The 14,773-nt window shown below is 35.8% G+C and overlaps 2 protein-coding genes across 5 annotated transcripts; one reads left to right on the top strand and one right to left on the bottom strand.

The window, feature by feature from the left end:
- Positions 1-9,234: 9,234 nt before the first annotated feature.
- Positions 9,235-11,767, top strand: LOC114720256 (transcription factor TCP4). Of its 4 annotated transcripts, none has more exons than XM_028905895.1 (3): positions 9,235-9,351; positions 9,780-11,107; positions 11,325-11,767. In XM_028905895.1, the coding sequence occupies exon 2, from the start codon at positions 10,167-10,169 to the stop codon at positions 11,064-11,066; it is 900 nt and encodes a 299-aa protein (XP_028761728.1). In that variant the 5' UTR covers positions 9,235-9,351; positions 9,780-10,166; the 3' UTR covers positions 11,067-11,107; positions 11,325-11,767. The 4 variants fall into 4 exon arrangements, with proteins under 4 accessions (XP_028761728.1, XP_028761727.1, XP_028761729.1 ...); XM_028905894.1 differs by having other exon boundaries at positions 9,721-11,107; XM_028905896.1 differs by lacking the exon at positions 9,235-9,351 and having other exon boundaries at positions 9,476-11,107; positions 11,281-11,767.
- A 1,513-nt stretch (positions 11,768-13,280) lies between these two features.
- LOC114720323 (PLASMODESMATA CALLOSE-BINDING PROTEIN 5-like) lies at positions 13,281-14,668 on the bottom strand. The gene is made up of 3 exons (XM_028905965.1): positions 14,023-14,668; positions 13,765-13,792; positions 13,281-13,606 (listed from the first exon to the last, which is right to left on the bottom strand). Exons 1-3 carry the CDS (start codon positions 14,399-14,401, stop codon positions 13,435-13,437), a joined length of 579 nt encoding a protein of 192 aa, XP_028761798.1. The 5' UTR covers positions 14,402-14,668; the 3' UTR covers positions 13,281-13,434.
- Between the last annotated feature and the right edge of the window lie 105 nt (positions 14,669-14,773).

Below are 14,773 nucleotides of genomic sequence, written 5' to 3'. Positions count from 1 at the left end.
AGATGAAGCATAGTGAAGATGGTGAGAGATGTATATATGTAGATTCAGGGGTTGAATGTTTGAAAAGAGGATGGGGGAGGGAAGTGAAAAGAAGCGAAGTGAAAGAATCGAAAATTTTGATGGGAAGGCGCCTGCGAAGTGCGAACGTGAATGGTGGGAGCGAAGCAGAAAAAGACAAGAGGGAGATTTTCAAATTTAATTTTAAAAAAATGGCGAAACTAAAAACATTCTATTTTCCGAAATCCCAAGCTAAAATGTAACCGGGGCGCCGGCGCCACATTGCAAGGAGCCAGCCCAAAATTTTAAAAGCTTTCTTCAAACTTCAAAACTCTTATTTTCTCATTTTAATTATTCTTATTATTTTAATCCGGACTCTTCAACTCTGTTAAAAAGACTTGGCTGTATTAATGCTAAACTGAAAAACTTTCTTCTATTTCAGTTATTGGTAATTTTTGGTCAGAGTTTAACTGAATTGATTTTCCTTATAATTTCTTATTACTCTGGATTTTTTTTTCAGGCAACACATGATAATGTAATATTCTGATTTTCATCGAGGTTAAATAATGTATAATAAATAAAAGGAAAATCATTTTGTATGTAGTTATAATTTTTTTTATTTTTAATTTGGTATCTACATATTTTTCTTTCTTAAGTAAACACTCTAGTTTTACTTTATTAATAGAACAAAATTAGAACAAAAAGTTATCATACCTAAAAGTGCTAATAGAACAAAATTAAAATTTTTAATTAAGAGTAAAAAACAGACAGGTATCAAGTTAAAAATTAAAAAAAGTTATAAGTGCTTGCAAAATGATTTTCCCTTAAATAAAATTCCGGACAAAAGAAGAAATAAACAAGATTGAAGAGGCAAATGTGTCTGTGAACTTCGTTCAAATTGCAAGCAAAAATTATTTAACTCATGGTAAGTCCAACACCCGCTAAACTATGAAGTTTTTAATACTGAACTTGTTTAAAATAATTTATAAATAACTTTTTAATCATAATTTATGAAATATAAAATAAATATATAAAAAAAATTATTTTAATTTACATGAAATATACTTATAAATGATTTCCGACTACTAAACAACTTCACTATGTGCATGAACTCCCTCGCATTTTATTTGCAACTTTCAAGCCTCAAGCTGGTTTTTTGTTCAAACTCATTACATGATTTCTTTTTTCCAATTTTCAACTGTCACGCTCATTCTAAGTTGTGCTTAAAGCCCTCTCGAAAGAAAGCTAATGCTCATTTGATTAGAGGAAAGTGGGATTACTTGTAAAAATTGAAATTTAGAGGTCTCACATGATAAAATTAAAAGGAAAATAGCCAAGATGAACTCTGATTTCATAAATCCATTGAATTTCATCTGAATTGTATTCACTAGCCTTCAGATTCCATAATTCAAATTCCACTGTCAAACTATAAACTATAAACTCTAAAATGATGTAAATATGTGCATGAATGTAATCTATCTGAATCCCATCCTCAATGATTTGGAGCAGCAGATGCCAATGGCCTTCGTTTTGCGACGAGGATGGGAGTGCGGCAAAATTGATAGAGGAATCTCAGAGTCAGAGACTCCATTTTGTGAAGCAGAGTCGATGAAGAGATTGGTGATGTCTGCAAGAGGAACCCTGTTGAGCTTAAGCCGTCTTCTAGACTTGTTCTTGAAGGAAGAAGCAACAGGAGGTATGAGACTCTTGGTAGGGAGCGGCGGAGCGTTCTCCTTGTTACTCCGATCGGGCGTGACGGCGACCTCCTCCATTGCCGATGAGCAGGAATGCTGCCTGAGAAACCAGAAGAGTGCAAGGAGGAGCACAGAAAGGGAAGCAGCGGAAGGAAGATATAAATAGATGGAAGGATTGAATGTGGTTGGGATGGAGATTTCAGATTTGAAATGAAGGGAAAAGAGAAGATCCAAAATTTTGAGGAGAAGGCGCCTCTGAATGTGAGAGAGAGGGAGAGCGAAAGCTGAAATGGCGATTTTCAAATTTTTGAAAAAAGATGGCCAAATACGGAGGGGACGGCGCTGGCGGGGGCTGATGGCCTTGTTGGATTGGAATTGCAAGAAGCATTTGGTTTTAGGAATTTTTTAAATTATTTCCAAAATTCCAAACTAAACTTTTGGCGCCTTCCCTAATCTGAGGAGCCAATCCAAAATCTAACCTCCTTTCAATTATTCACATTTTCTCTTCCCTTCCACACTTCTCACATTATGACATTAATATCACGCACTGGCCTCCCAAATAATAATACAATTATTATCGCGTTAATTATCACCATCTCCATTCCTGAACTCTGTTGACCAGATTGGCCTTCATAAAATCATTTAATTTTTTAAGTATTAAAATATTTATACCATATATTATATTTTGTTAAGATTTCAGTGACATGGATATATAAAACATGAAGTCTAAACAGGGTAATGTCGCTATGAGTATCTTTATTTTCAATTTTCCCCACACGTTTGATCAGATTTTTCATGCAGTCTTACATTTGTTTCTTCAATACTTTATCAGAGCATAAATGTTTAAAAAAGAAGCATAATATTTGATGCAAGAATCAGGTCATTATATATCTCTTGTAGGAATAATTAATTCTATAAATAGATCTCAAAATATAATATTTTCTTATTTTAAATTAAATTCGATTTTTTTTTTGGGTGGTTTTCTTTATTTCTTTCCCCAAATTTTTGGGGCAGATATCTGGTCCTCATGGTCCATGGTCAATAGCGGGTCGAATGTTGGGGCGTTAGTCATCCTTATTTTAAATTGGGCCCCTAAGTTCTTAGCCCAACTTCCTTGGTAAAGTTTTAGTCACTAACAAGCATAATCTATCAGTTTTTGAATCTTGAGGCATGCTTTGATCTTAGTGAACTTCTGATTCATCTAAACATTCTTTTTACCAAAAAGAAATTATTGTCAATTGTGACCCCTGATTCTAAATATAAGTCATAGTTTATAGATCTTATATTTAGTATTGGAGGTAGTATTAGATTAATTTATTTCAAGATTTATACTTTTTAAGGTTAAAAAGCATTTATTCTTAAACTATTCTCAAAAGAGTATTTGGTATCTTAAAATTTTTAACTAGTGTAGTGTCACTCTTACAAGACAGGGCAATATTGTCCCCACTATATATTAATAGTGAAGCACAAAAATGTTTTAATTGTCTTCACAATTTTTAATTTTATACTACCTCTTGTCCTAGTTATAAAAATTCGTTTATAGACTACAAACGATATCTTATAATTAAGACTGAGGTAGTATTAGTTAATTGATATTAGTATTAACGGATCGATCCTTTATATAATTATTAAATGATGTGGACTAGGTCAAGAAATTAAAATCAAAGAAAGGGGACCCCATGCTGCTAGATGACACCCACGCAAGTTCAATATTTTCTCTTACGCTGCAATAATACAGGAAGCAGATATCGTTTCCACTTTCAAACAGAGGAAAGGAAAGGTAACAAGGAAAATGAAATTATACATTCATGGCGTGGAAATTCATCTCCATATTTGAAGAATATAAACTCATCCACGTAACTAAAATAGAGTTGAAAAGATAAAGATATGTATAAAGGCATCTATATATACATCCATACATATGCAGACACACACACACATATCTTATCTCCTATTACAACGTGTAGCACAACTTCTAGGACGGATTACCAATGAAATTAGGGACGAATCTGTAAACTTTTTTTGTGGTGAATAATAATCAAACTCCTTTATTATTAACTTTTATGAAGGATAATTTTAAGATCTTACAATGCAAGAAATAATTAATTTTCTTAATTTACATACAATTGTTAATTAGCTTAGAAAAAAGGGAGAGAAAGCATATTGGATTTTAACACAGCATATAAATTTCTTGGATGCTCAACGATCCAGCGTCTATTCTATAGTTTGTCTGTTCTCATTTTGAACGATAGAATGATAGAGATGGTGGGTAATGGTGGGGATCCATTAATTTCTTGTCACGTAACCTTCACAAATCACAACATGATATAAAAAAGCTGGGAGATTTTTTTTTTTTTGAAAAGATATATATCCCAAAAGTTTGGGCATCTAAATATTTGTTTTGTTTATACATATAGATATGCCTTAAAAAAGTTAGGTGTTCCCAAACAGATTTTTCACACACACACACACACACAGCTGGGATATGATTCTTGATAAGGACGATACCTTCTTTTAATCACTCAATTTGGTAAGTCATATTCATTCACGGTTGGACCGACCGACCAATATGGAATGAGTGGCACCTTCACAGACCATACAAAAGTAATGTGATGATGATGATGATGATGATGATAATGCCGAATAAATAATTTGAAAATTTAAGAACGTAAATATGAAGGATTGAACACATATAGTGAATGAGGACTCGATCTTGCTTGGACTTTGAACAACAACAACACAGAGAGAAGTGAATATGAGGGAGGGGTGATAATTACAAGTTTGAAATTATATGCGTGTGGGTTTGATAGTACTAAAAAGGATAGAGCAGCACCCAGTGGCTTAATCTTATTTATAGTATATCCAGTACTCTAATATTATTTTTATGGTGTATTTAGCATTCCCAATATTATTTTCCAATCAAATCTAGCATCCCCCGATCTTACTTACTTATAGTTTAGGATGTTGGATGCACTATAAATAATATGGTACTAAGACCACCAACAAATATTATCAGCGTACTAACTAAATGTATCATAAATAAGATCAGGGTGCTGGACATAAATATAGCATTATACTCATAAAAAAAGATGAAGAAGAAGAAGCAAAACTTGAGATTGGAAAATGGAGGTGTGAATAGTATTAGTGGGACAGGATTGTCAACCACGCGCAATGAATATTGGATTGATATGGATGATGATGAGCCATGTGCTCTCTGTAAACTCAGCATTATCGTATACACCATTTAGCCTTCCTTTCATTCAATTTTTGGCTCTTTCCCTCTTGGATTTTTCTCCCTCTCTTCTTCTTCCTTCTCTCAGCTTCATTCATCATTTTTCCTCACATAACAGAACATTTCATGCCTACATTACGTTATTCTCATTTCTTGAAGGAGATTACTCAATCTCACACGTTTCTTCTTCCACTTCAATTCTTTCCTTTCAAGAATTACGTTCCATTCTCTTAAATATAAATTGATTGGAACAGAAGATAAGCCATCATTATACTCACACACATCAGGAACAGTGTTAAGAAAGCCTAATTTAGTGGCGTAATTAGGAGAAGAAGAAAACTGTGTCTTCATTGAGAATAATGCATGGTTGCCTCAAAAGTGAAAACAAGCTTTTACAGTTTACAGCAACAAGAGGTTGGTGAATATAAAATATATATATATATATATCTGTGTGGTGACCATAAATTACAACCAAACAAGGGCTTGCTTCTCACACACACAGTGTCTCTATCGATCAGAGCGCGGCGAGAGAGGAGACGTACAAATGCACGTTGGTGTTTACAGAGAAAGAAGAATGAGTTGTAAATACATGTGCCTCGGATCATGCGCCTGTTTGGTGGCTTTCAATCTCCCTTCCTCCTTTCCTATACCCCCCTCTCTCTATTTTGGGACCATATTATAACTAAAATCAAGCTCACAATGTTATTAAAAAAAAAAAATCAAAGTTACAACCTACTTATTTTATCGAGGCCTTTTGTATCACATGGCACCTATACATTCTAATCATATATACTTCTTTTGATCCTAAATGAAAGAACATGTAATCTCAATTGATTTTGCCTTCTAAATTTATAATTTATTTTCTAAATTCTTCCCCTTAGTTGCAAATATTAAGGGGGTTTTAATTACTCCAAGGGAGTCATTTTCAAGACAAATTATGAAAATAGACATTTTAAGAAAACTGACTTTTTTTTTGTTATAAATTACCAGCATTTTCATGTTAGTGTGTGTTCACCCCACCAACAGCTGTACAAAGGATTGCGCATGCGGAATATTGAAACTGTCCTTTCCTCTAGTGCCGTTGTTTTTTTTTTTTTTTGCATATTACTTCTCTAGTATTATTTATAAAGCAGAGATAAAAGATTTTTTTTGTCCTATTTATAAATTATTTCATTAAATTTTTAGTATAAATGTACTATTTTGTCCTTCATTTATTATACTGTAAGTAGTTGTCTCTTTTGAAATATGTATATATTAAATATGGGTAAAGTTAAAAAATTGTTATATTTTAATGGAGACTTAATATATTTTAAGATTTTTCTTGGTCTGTATAAAATATGCTAGAAGTGCCTTATAAATAGGACTAGAAGAGTATATGCCAACTGAATTGCTTAACTAATTTTCTTAATTTCTATAAACTAATTATCTAACTTCTCTATATTTAGTGCCGGAAGGAGTAGTGTCATGATTTTGTTTAAGCTTCAGAGTTTTCTTCATAAAACATCGACATAGGGGCATGTGTGTATGAAGTCGTGGGAGTGAATAAAGCTTTTCTCTGCACAGTGGAAGGAAATTCAGCCGAAAATCATTTATCAGTATAATTTCGAATTCAATTAGAAAATTTATAGTACAATATCACATGGATAAGTATACTGTATTTTTTTGGTTTGATTTTGATTTTTTTTAAAAAACCCAGATTTTGGCTTTCACGACTGTCAGAAATTAGAAGAAAGAAGCATATCCTATATACTCTTAAAGAAACGTAAATTCAATGAGATCAACCATGACTCCAGTATTTCATGCTATAATTCACACACGCACACAATATATATATATATATATATATATATCACGAGCATTCAACACAACAATCTGATTTAATTTATTTTTCACGTTTTCTTTGTTGTGAAGTCTGAGGATTTAAGAGCCTTAAACACTCGCTTGCAGAAATAATTTATTATTATTTTCTCTGTCAATAGAGGCAAATATTTTTTTAATGAAATAATGAAAAATAAAACATCTTATGGAGGTGTACCCACCTAGTCTCTACTGGATCTATTTCCAGGAGTATCCTAAAAAAAAAAAACCTTTATATATAACAAAACAAAATATATTTAAAAGATCTGGCGAGGTCTATCTAGGCTAGGTAGCAGCAGGAAGTTTGGTGATCCTAAAGGAAAGTGATTCCATGATTTGCCAATTAAACAAGGAAAGCTCCAAATTAGAAAAAGGAAACAAAAAAGGTGAGGATACTTAGCTTCCAATCTCTCGTTGAGGAACAAATTAGAAGCCGACACGTCAATGTGTTTCTTTTCAAATCTCTACCAAAAGGCCTTATCCAACTTCTTGACTCAATAACATCTTAATGGGACGTGCTTCCATGTTTGACTTCATCAACAAGATTCTAGTTCTCGTTCTAGTCACATATATATATATATATATATATATATGTAAACTAGATACTTAGCTTTGGGGAATGGGCTTTTACCATTTTCATCTAACCCTACTGGTTTAAAATGAAACAAAGTAACAGACATGTGTAATAGAACTGATCAGAAAAGACAGTAATTAAAAGGAGAAGGAATGACTTATATGTACTGATTCCACTTTAGCTGTATATCTAGCCTCTGGTCCACACTATATGGAACCATATCAGCTATATATGTGTGTGTGATCAGAATTATGTTAAATGATCAGTATATATAATGCACTAATGCGGCTTTCTTTTTCTTTTTTGCCCTTTTCCTTTTGACACTAATCCAACAATATATAAAATCTGCCGCATGTATGTCTTGACAAAAACATGAATTTGGGGTGGCTGGTTCATCATTCAAATTTAGTTTCTAAGTACCTAAGAATTAAGCTTCCTGCAGAAAGTGCTTTCTTTTTTCATGCCTGAAAATGATATTTTTGTGGGCATATATCCCTCCACACTTTTCCCATCTCACATATCTTTGAATATTTGAAAATCATATCAAAATTAAAGGTAAATCTTCTATGATTTACCTCCTTCTAGAATAATGATTTCTAGTTGGAAATCTTCTATGGCCTATCATATACCTGACGCCAGAAGTCTCACATATTAACCATTATTTACCTATTATCCTCTAAATTAAAGATAATACTCATATCTTTTTAATTAAGGGGCTAGTGGTCATAACATATTACATCACAGATTCACAGTCTTCATCATCCCAATAGCAACGCAACACCAATACTAAATCAAGCCTAGTACAGCATGCACAGCACTTATTATATGTACTAAATCTCCGCCAACTTAAAATATTGAAGAGAAAATTGACGATCCCTTTGTGACTTTGTACGAACTTATTATTATATATACTGGTAATCTCCAATTAATTTCTGCTGATTCTATTCAAAGAGAAATATATGATATCAGCTGATACAAAAGCTGCTAAATGGATTCGTCAATTCCCTCAAACTTTTATTTGAACTAATATATTAATGACAAAACACAAGATTTTGATTGTTCGTCACACCGATCGATCTCTTTCAGTGCACATGATCTGATTTTTCGTGCTTAACCCATTGGCCACCATTATCGTACACATTTTATATGAACTGGTGCTTCGTTTTCCGTCTGGAAGTCTGAGATTCTAACATTGAATGATTAACCTGCTGGGTCAGTTCCAAAAATTAAGGCTAAAACTAGCCACTCCTCGTTAAATGTTCCTTTAATTGATCTTTAGTACAGAATATTTATAGAGTATACTTTCTCCATAAAGAAGAAAGTCACTTGCCTACTTTTAGCTGATACAGAAAAAGTAGTTACATGAATGATATTATATAGTGTAAGCGCCTTCTAGATAATTTAATCTATGATAAAAGTTTTTAGATGACTTATAATGGAGACATAAGCAAAAGCAAACGGGCCAGTACCACAGAAATCATCAAGTCAGTGATAAGGCATATTAGTGAGACTTAATGAGTCTAAATTTCTCAGTGCAAAAAGGAAAAGCTGGCGTAATTATCTTCTCTTTCCTAGTGTTCCACGAAGCGTGATCTTAGTTGGTAGAAAGTTTGAAGGAGCATAATGAGAATGGCATATAAGAGGAGGCGAGTGCGTCATGTTCCTTTTAGCAAAACCACACACTTCATAATGGTGAAAACTGCAAAAAGTACATATAGAAAAAAGGAACCCAAAAAAAAAAGCTGTTATATGTCATTATCAAAGCCTTCAAAAGGTGTGGCTGCAAGGGATAGCTCTTGAGGGTTCCCCCTATCATTTATGACCTTAATTATAGCTCTTGAATAACAAGTTGGGCTGTTACACAGTTCTTTAACAAGTTAAGGTAATATTTTTTGAGTTTTTGGGGGATTAAAGAAGGCCAAAAAGATCTTTAGTCTCTTCTGACAATAATCTGCCACACTTCGCAGAAGCATGAAGGAGGTGTTATAGGACCAAAGGTACAAATTTTCCCTCCTCACTATGCTCCACTTCTTTTCACACACGCCTCTCTCTTTTATTCTTTCTTGCAAAAAAGCTCTTTTGAACCCATGTGATATCTCTTCAACTCAAAGTTAAATCACCAAGTTCAATGTCCTTTTGCTAGTTTGTGTTTTTTACCCCCTCTTAGTACAATTCAGTTGGGGTTGAAAATTGAAATCATGTCTTTATATTCTTGGGCAATTTTGAGTGTCCGTGTTGAAAAAAGAGACCATCCCATCTAGGGATTTACTCTGTCCTTTTACTCTCTGTAGATAAGACCAGATGAATATACCTAAATTCCCTTAAAGAAGCAGTGAGTAATTAACTTTTGTTCGCATGTTGATAAGGGTTTGTTTGGGGATTAAAGGCGACGTTTGGTAAGGAATCTGAGAGATTGCAATGGCAGGTTTTTGTTCCTGGGGATCAGCAACGATCAGAATTCAGAGAAGAAACAAGCAAGCAAAGCAGAAAATGGTGTCTGCTTGAAGAAAACCTAGAAGAAATCAAAATCCTTAGAAGGGCAAAAGTAGAGGAAAAAAGAAATAATAGGAATCTGGATTTCAGTGGGAATCATCAGCAATCACTAAGGCCTGCACAGCCAAGAAGAGCACAAGAATCGCAAGAAGAACAAAACTCGAGCATATACAATCATTTTCATTATCCTCACCAACTTGCCCAAAACCAAAACCCACATGTAGAAAGCATATTTTCGCACCATACACAACCACATCAGGAGAAGGAAGAAGAACGAGGAGAACCAGCAAGTTCCAAGTACACAAAACAAAAGAGACAAATGGGCATGAAGAGCACAGGAGGAGAGATAGTTCAGGTCCAAGGAGGCCACATTGTTCGATCCACTGGTAGAAAAGATCGTCACAGCAAGGTTTACACTGCAAAAGGCCCTCGTGACCGCAGGGTTCGACTCTCAGCTCATACTGCCATTCAATTCTACGATGTTCAAGACCGTCTCGGCTATGACCGACCCAGCAAGGCCGTGGATTGGCTCATCAAGAAAGCCAAATCCGCCATTGACAAGCTCGCAGAGCTTCCTCCCTGGCATCCAGCTGCTAACACTACCACTAATACTGAAGAAGCCCCTGAAATAGGAATAGCAGAGGAAACTGAGTCCTCTGGTTACAACATTCAGCTCCAGAGGCAGTTTGGTGAGAACCCAGATAACCATTCTGCTTTTATTTCGTCGCAGATGGGCACTGACGCCATAGCTTTCTTCCCCACCACCACAGCCACAATGAGTTCCTCCATCAATTTTCAGAACTACACAGCTGATATAATCTCCAGGACTAGCAACCCCAATGAAGATCTCGGACTTTCTCTTCATTCGTTTCAAGACCCAGGTCTGATTCATGGCCAATCATCACAAGGAGACGCGAATCCCGCAGGATTTGTGACTTGGAACAACGACGCTTCTATGTTGGTGGGGCAAGGTTCGACATTTTCTCAAAGGGGGACCCTTCAGTCCAGTTTTTCAGCATGGAATGACATTGCAATAACTGGTTCTTCGTCGGAGCAACAGAATAAGTCCCAAGCTTCGATCTTTGGGAGCAGGTTTCTGTCTGATGGAATGGGAATTCCTAGGTTCTGCATTCCCGCAAGAATTCAAGGTGAGGAGGACGATGGAATTGCTTCTAATCATAGGCCATCTTCTTCTGCTTCTCCTAATTCGCACCACTGAAACTGCGCAATGCTGTTTAGTGCTCCATCTTTGTCCATCAGGTACTCCACTGAATACCCATTTTTCTTTTGGCGGAACGATTTCAGAGACTGAAAAAAAATATGGAATAGGTAGTTAGGGACCACTTGTTTGATCTGTGCAAAGATGGCATCTTTTGCTTTTATTGGAACAAATAATAAATAGTATTCATTCTTCTAAACAATTTCCCATGCAGAACTGCAAACTTACACAAAATTTCACCTCCACCATTGTAAACAGGAGCTCTCAATTATTCATCAGGTTTGCAGCAAATGAAGATGAGAATCAGCAAAATCCAATAGATGCAACAGTTTTCTGGTTGAACTCAACTCTTTGCTTTCTTCTTCTTTTTGTGGGGTCAAAAAATTAGATACAGTTTTATTTTTATTTAGTATCAAGCTCTCCAATAAACAAATGATACATCAATAATCTAGAAAAATATTATCTGTTGTCATATGTGTATTGGAGATCTTAATGGCAAATATCCATAAAACTATATCTTAAGTCTAGTCAGCTTCTCCTTATCACGTGCATTTACATTGATGTTTTAGTGTCCCATTGAGTTGGTTACCTTGAATCAACCCTGCTTGACGCATGTTGTATGACACTTCGCTTAATTAAAATGTCTTGTTTTGGATTCCGGAGCTATTGTGTTAACGGTCTCTGTAACGTCAATTAGTCAAGAATAGCAATGGCTCATCCAATCCATCCATCCATCCAGTATCCATTTGAAAAGCAGAGGAAATTTGGCTTTGACCCACACTTCAATTGTAGAGAGATTACGGTTTTCAATATCCTTGTCTCCCAAGGACAGCGTTTAAAGTAAGGCCTCGCAAGCCAACCACTTTCTTGAATCGATCGGTTATTTGTCTCCAAGTCTACTTCTTGTCGAAGCAAATTTGACTTCCTTGGACTACTTCAATTCTAATATGGCTAACAATGCACTCCTTCATTGGATTGAGGCAGCAGGGATCAATTAGAGTAGTTGCCCCTTATCATCCGTTGAGTTCAAATTTAAAGCTGCAAAGGAAACAATCGGATTTTTACAGTTTTGAAGAACTAGAACACAATTTACCGGCAATTATGGCTCAATTCACGAGTTCGAGCTTGGTAATAAGCGGCATAACAGCATCTATTTAAAAGATGCAGTACAAATTAGAAAGATTTCTGATTTCAAGTTCAAGATGAGGCTTTTCTTCATCCTTGGTCCCCATTTATGGCTTAGCTGAGTTAGCTCAGGATTTGGCATCATCCTGGCCTTCATGAACAGAACAATGAACGAGGGTACAGTCGCAGAGTCTTGGAAGTTGAAGTCTGTTCCTTCCGTGCTTGAATAACAAACAGAAACAACAGATGATGGTTTAATGATAAGATATAACTAAATTGTAATTATTTGCTTTTTGAGCTGAGTGGAAATTTTTTAAGTTAGCTCGTGGGTGCTTTGTTTGGAATTCCGGATTGCTCTAAATATTCATTTTGCAAACCACTAAGTAATTTTGTCAAATTAAACATTACTCTAGTAATTAAACTGCATTCTATATACCTTGTGAATAATAACATTACTCTGATTACTGCATTCTATATATACAAGACATTATTACGAATATTTCCTCTGATTACTCTGATTACTGCATTCTATGTATAAAATAAAAGCGAACACACACAAGATTATCACCAAACGCAGTAATCAGAGTTCAGAATATTTCCTTCTACGAGTTTAGACAATTTCAATTCTCAACAGAGCTAGGGAAAGCGGAGATAACAAAAGTGTGTCGCAACTGTTCCCGTAAGAATCAACTGGATCTAATCCCGGCAGCAACCAGACGTTACAAGCTTTTATTTTAAGGGGAAAACAACTCGGTAAATGGACTCTTTACATCAGTAAGTTGTAGAAGCAGAACAAATGAAAATCACTGATGAAGTGCATGATTATAGTGTGCTCGGTTCATGTTAAAAATCATTAAAACCCGGTTTTGGTAAAACTAGTTAACTAGTCGGTTTCACCAAATTCATAGTTTTGATAAATTTTACTGTGAAGCCAAACAAACATCGTTTTTTAATGTAAGCAATTCTTGGCCAATTGTTAAGAATTTGATTCTCTCTCATGTCAATGACAAGCCAACGGAATCTTGACGCACCACTTGGATTCAAATATATCATACTCTACCATCCTAGTGAAACTGCAAATTCAGAACATACGAGGGGAACCGAAGTATCTCCACTCATTGTAAACTATATTGGTACACGCAGGTTGATCCTCAAGTATCTCTCCTGCTGTACCATGTAAACAAGGAAAGCCTTTGCCAATCCTCCATCAAATCAAAGGGGATGATGATTCATACACAAAATACTATCCTAAAACAGTCCAGGAAAACATGAGCACCAAATGACTGATAATCAAAGCTCGAGGCCAATTCCCAGCAACATCATTGCAGCCACTCATATCTTCACTGGATCCCAATCCAAGGGGTGAAGAAGTCGAACCAGAAAAACTTCCATTGCTTGGTGTTGCTGCTTTTAAACTGAAGCACAAAATGGGTTAAGCTTTCAAAATGTAGAATTCACTAATGCATTATTCAGAATGAACGTAGTATATCTTGCAAAAAGACCGTTGCTTGTCAATTCATATAATGCTGAACAATCAAATGCAGAATTTACAGTAAAATTACAGCTCAGTTACCTGGACGGGAATTTGCAGTTATCATGACCTGAAATTCAAAAGAATGAGACCCACATGAATAAGTACTTCGATCAAATTTCAGCTCAAAAAAGAAACTTCAGGGCTTCAAATTCAAGCCTCGCTTTCAGATCTCTGGAAACAAGGAAATTTTGAAAACTACGATAATAATAGCCCGCCAAAAAAGGAAGTTTGAAACCAACAAGAACAGGACAATGGAGGAAGTAGAGAGAGAGAGAGAGAGAGAGAGAGATGGCAGACTAGGGTTAAGGGAAGTAATGGCGGCGGTATTGTCGAAGTTACAGCTATCATCGGACAAGCCGTGCTTGAGGAAATAGTCGTTGAAAGCATACGATGCCGTATTCTGGAGATTTGAAGGGTCATAGCAGGGTCCTCCTTGCTGAATCGGGGCGCAATCAGCTCCGCCCGTACTGCATGCCCAGTTGATTGCCGACTGCAAGGCAGCGTCTTCGGCGTTGTTCTTCGCCACGCACCATAGTTCCTGCGCCTGAACGCCGCCGTTTTCGGCCTTCAAAGACAGCGGGCGAAGCTCGGCGTCAGAAATCGGGAAAATCACCGCCGACAGAGACAGGAAAAGAGTAAAGTATAAGGAGAAAGACGAGATTTTAGCTGTGGTCATTGTCAAAAGAAAGCGTTTGAGACCCGAAAACGCGACAGTTCTGAACGAAATTTATGCTCAAGGAAAAGAGCAGAGGTTTCTGGAAATGGCAGAAGGGCGGCAGTTTGTGTTAATTAAGGACTGGGGAGTGAAATCACCGAGGCAGTACAGTAAGAGGGATAGTATCAAACTGACAACTTGGGTTTGATTTCGAAATGGAAGTGGGCGTTACCGTGTTAAATTAATCACTACAAATAATAAAGTGGGTTACAGCAAAATATAATTAGCAGCTGACCCCTTTCATTATTAGAGCCAGTTGAAGGCCTTTTCTGAAATACCCAGTCTCTTTGAAAGCTTGAGCTGTCGCCCTTCAGCTTGCTTTATGCACCATTG

Source organism: Neltuma alba, unplaced genomic scaffold (assembly GCF_004799145.2).
Source record: "Neltuma alba isolate B1F8T4 unplaced genomic scaffold, ASM479914v2 tig00011972_pilon, whole genome shotgun sequence".
NCBI classification, from domain to species: domain Eukaryota; kingdom Viridiplantae; phylum Streptophyta; class Magnoliopsida; order Fabales; family Fabaceae; genus Neltuma; species Neltuma alba.
Note: the sequence above shows the minus strand (reverse complement) of the source record. Positions and strands in the feature narration are given on the sequence as shown.

Excerpts from the sequence above, each read along its gene's own strand:
- LOC114720256 (XM_028905895.1), top strand. The coding sequence starts at position 10,167 with ATGGGCATGAAGAGCACAGGAGGAGAGATAGTTCAGGTCCAAGGAGGC.
- LOC114720323 (XM_028905965.1), bottom strand. The coding sequence starts at position 14,401 with ATGACCACAGCTAAAATCTCGTCTTTCTCCTTATACTTTACTCTTTTC. Across the intron at positions 13,793-14,022 it reads CATTACTTCCCTTAACCCTA|GTCATGATAACTGCAAATTC; the intron begins GTCTGCCATCTC and ends TTTGAATTTCAG. Across the intron at positions 13,607-13,764 it reads AACTGCAAATTCCCGTCCAG|TTTAAAAGCAGCAACACCAA; the intron begins GTAACTGAGCTG and ends TTTGTGCTTCAG.